Here is a 1,628-nt window from a genome sequence, read left to right as displayed (position 1 = left end):
CAATCTAGCCTTCTTAACTCAACCCTGGAGGATAAGAATCTTTCAGAAATTCCTCATTTCAGGTTAGTGCTTTATAACTCTTTCAAGGTTTCCTTTTAATTTATTTTCCTTCGCAGAATTATGTTACTCAATTTCATTGTTACTTTCTTTTACTCTGTCTCAAGGTTACTGTTGAAACAATTAGTTACCATGGAAATCATTCAGTGGACATCCCTTTGGAACACATTCAAAGATGAGTTTGAGAATGAGAAGAACATGCTTGGTGGCTCTTTGAGTGAAAAAGCAGTCGAAGATCTTAGATTGAGAGTAATAGAACATGTAATCCTTAAACCCACTTTTCCAGTCATTCTATATCAAAAATCTATTACTTAATCTTTAGTTATGATATCCATGGTCTACAGATTCGTTGTCCTGAGTGTCGCATCTCTGACTAGAGTACTTGAAGGGTCCCTCATTGTGCATGTACCAACTTAGATTTGTTTACCGTTGTAAAATTTGTAATGTATATCTTTAAGAGATTATTTCCTTGCAGAACATCATTGTCATCTCAAAATACTACTCACGGATAACCTTGAAGAGAATAGCAGATCTACTATGCCTTGGCATCCAGGTCTGTCTTCTTTCTACCAAATATACTTTTCTTCAATTTCAGATAGAGCTATAGATTCTTAAGTACTCTTTTAATTTTTAATCGTATATGTTACTAATTTTTCTTGCTAGAAGTTTTTTGGATTAAGTTTCGAAGTTACTGGAAATTTATATTAACTAATGTTTTTCTCGAAGCTCTCTTGTAAAGATTCATACTGGATGCCTTATAATTGAATTGAATTAGAATTAGAATTTGGGAATTCTTGGAATTATTTCAGGGACGTTAGATGTAACTAGTGAAAAACAACGCGTCTTCTGTGGTTAACATAGTTTCCCTTTCTAAAATTCTTACAGCATCGTAAATCTGAGCAAATCATGTGGTGTTAAGGTTGTTCCATCTGCGAATCTATAAAAATAAATGATAAGAATATGGACAAAGAGACTGCTTTTTAGTTTTTCATAGTGCCCTGTCATTCAAATGGTTTCTGGGTACGTTTGGCTCATTTGTATGCAAGAAATTGGCTACAGAGTGGAACCATCCAAGCCATGTGGGAAATTGGCTATAGAGTGTAGCCATCCAAACCGCACCTTTATGATATTTTCCATATTCTGAGTGAAACATGACGACTTAAAAACACCATAACCCGAACGAAATATTCAAAAGAACGCACTTTTCAATAAAGACAACCTAGACAAAGCCTCAAATTTTCTTGCCATGAAAGAGATGGAAATCTTGATCTCAAGTGGATGGACATGGAATTTATTTTATATAGCACTAAGTTCTTGCGATGAGAGAGACACGTGGAAGCTAGTATTGAATGTCCATTTTGCCAAAGTGACAAGTCCTTAATGGCTTTGGGAATCTGGGTCCACAGTTTGCTTTTCTTTTTCTATTTAACTTCTTCCCGCTTGGTTTTATCCGTATTTATTTTATTCCCTAGTCATGTTTCTTTATTATAGTAGTTCTAAAGCTTTTTTATCTCAATCTTCTCTGGATCATTTGGTTTCTCATTCGTTTCTCGTTCATGGTTGAAGATGCG

At 34.8% G+C, this 1,628-nt stretch overlaps 1 protein-coding gene across 1 annotated transcript; it reads left to right on the top strand.

The window, feature by feature from the left end:
• Nucleotides 1–6: 6 nt before the first annotated feature.
• Nucleotides 7–1,622, top strand: LOC111377260 (26S proteasome non-ATPase regulatory subunit 12 homolog B-like). Its single transcript, XM_023000333.1, has 3 exons — nucleotides 7–62; nucleotides 165–318; nucleotides 533–1,622. The coding sequence occupies exons 2-3, from the start codon at nucleotides 190–192 to the stop codon at nucleotides 662–664; spliced, it is 261 nt and encodes an 86-aa protein (XP_022856101.1). The 5' UTR covers nucleotides 7–62; nucleotides 165–189; the 3' UTR covers nucleotides 665–1,622.
• Nucleotides 1,623–1,628: the final 6 nt, after the last annotated feature.

Source organism: Olea europaea, unplaced genomic scaffold, assembly GCF_002742605.1.
Source record: "Olea europaea var. sylvestris unplaced genomic scaffold, O_europaea_v1 scaffold1631, whole genome shotgun sequence".
In the NCBI taxonomy this organism is placed as follows: domain Eukaryota; kingdom Viridiplantae; phylum Streptophyta; class Magnoliopsida; order Lamiales; family Oleaceae; genus Olea; species Olea europaea.
The sequence above is the reverse complement of the archived record's forward strand: the minus strand, read 5'-3'. Positions and strand labels throughout refer to the sequence as shown.

What these genes read in the sequence shown, in the direction of transcription:
- LOC111377260 (XM_023000333.1), top strand. Translation starts at nt 190, where the DNA reads ATGGAAATCATTCAGTGGACATCCCTTTGGAACACATTCAAAGATGAG. An exon ending in GATTGAGAGTAATAGAACAT is followed by an intron (nt 319 to 532) that starts GTAATCCTTAAA and finishes ATTTCCTTGCAG; the next exon opens with AACATCATTGTCATCTCAAA.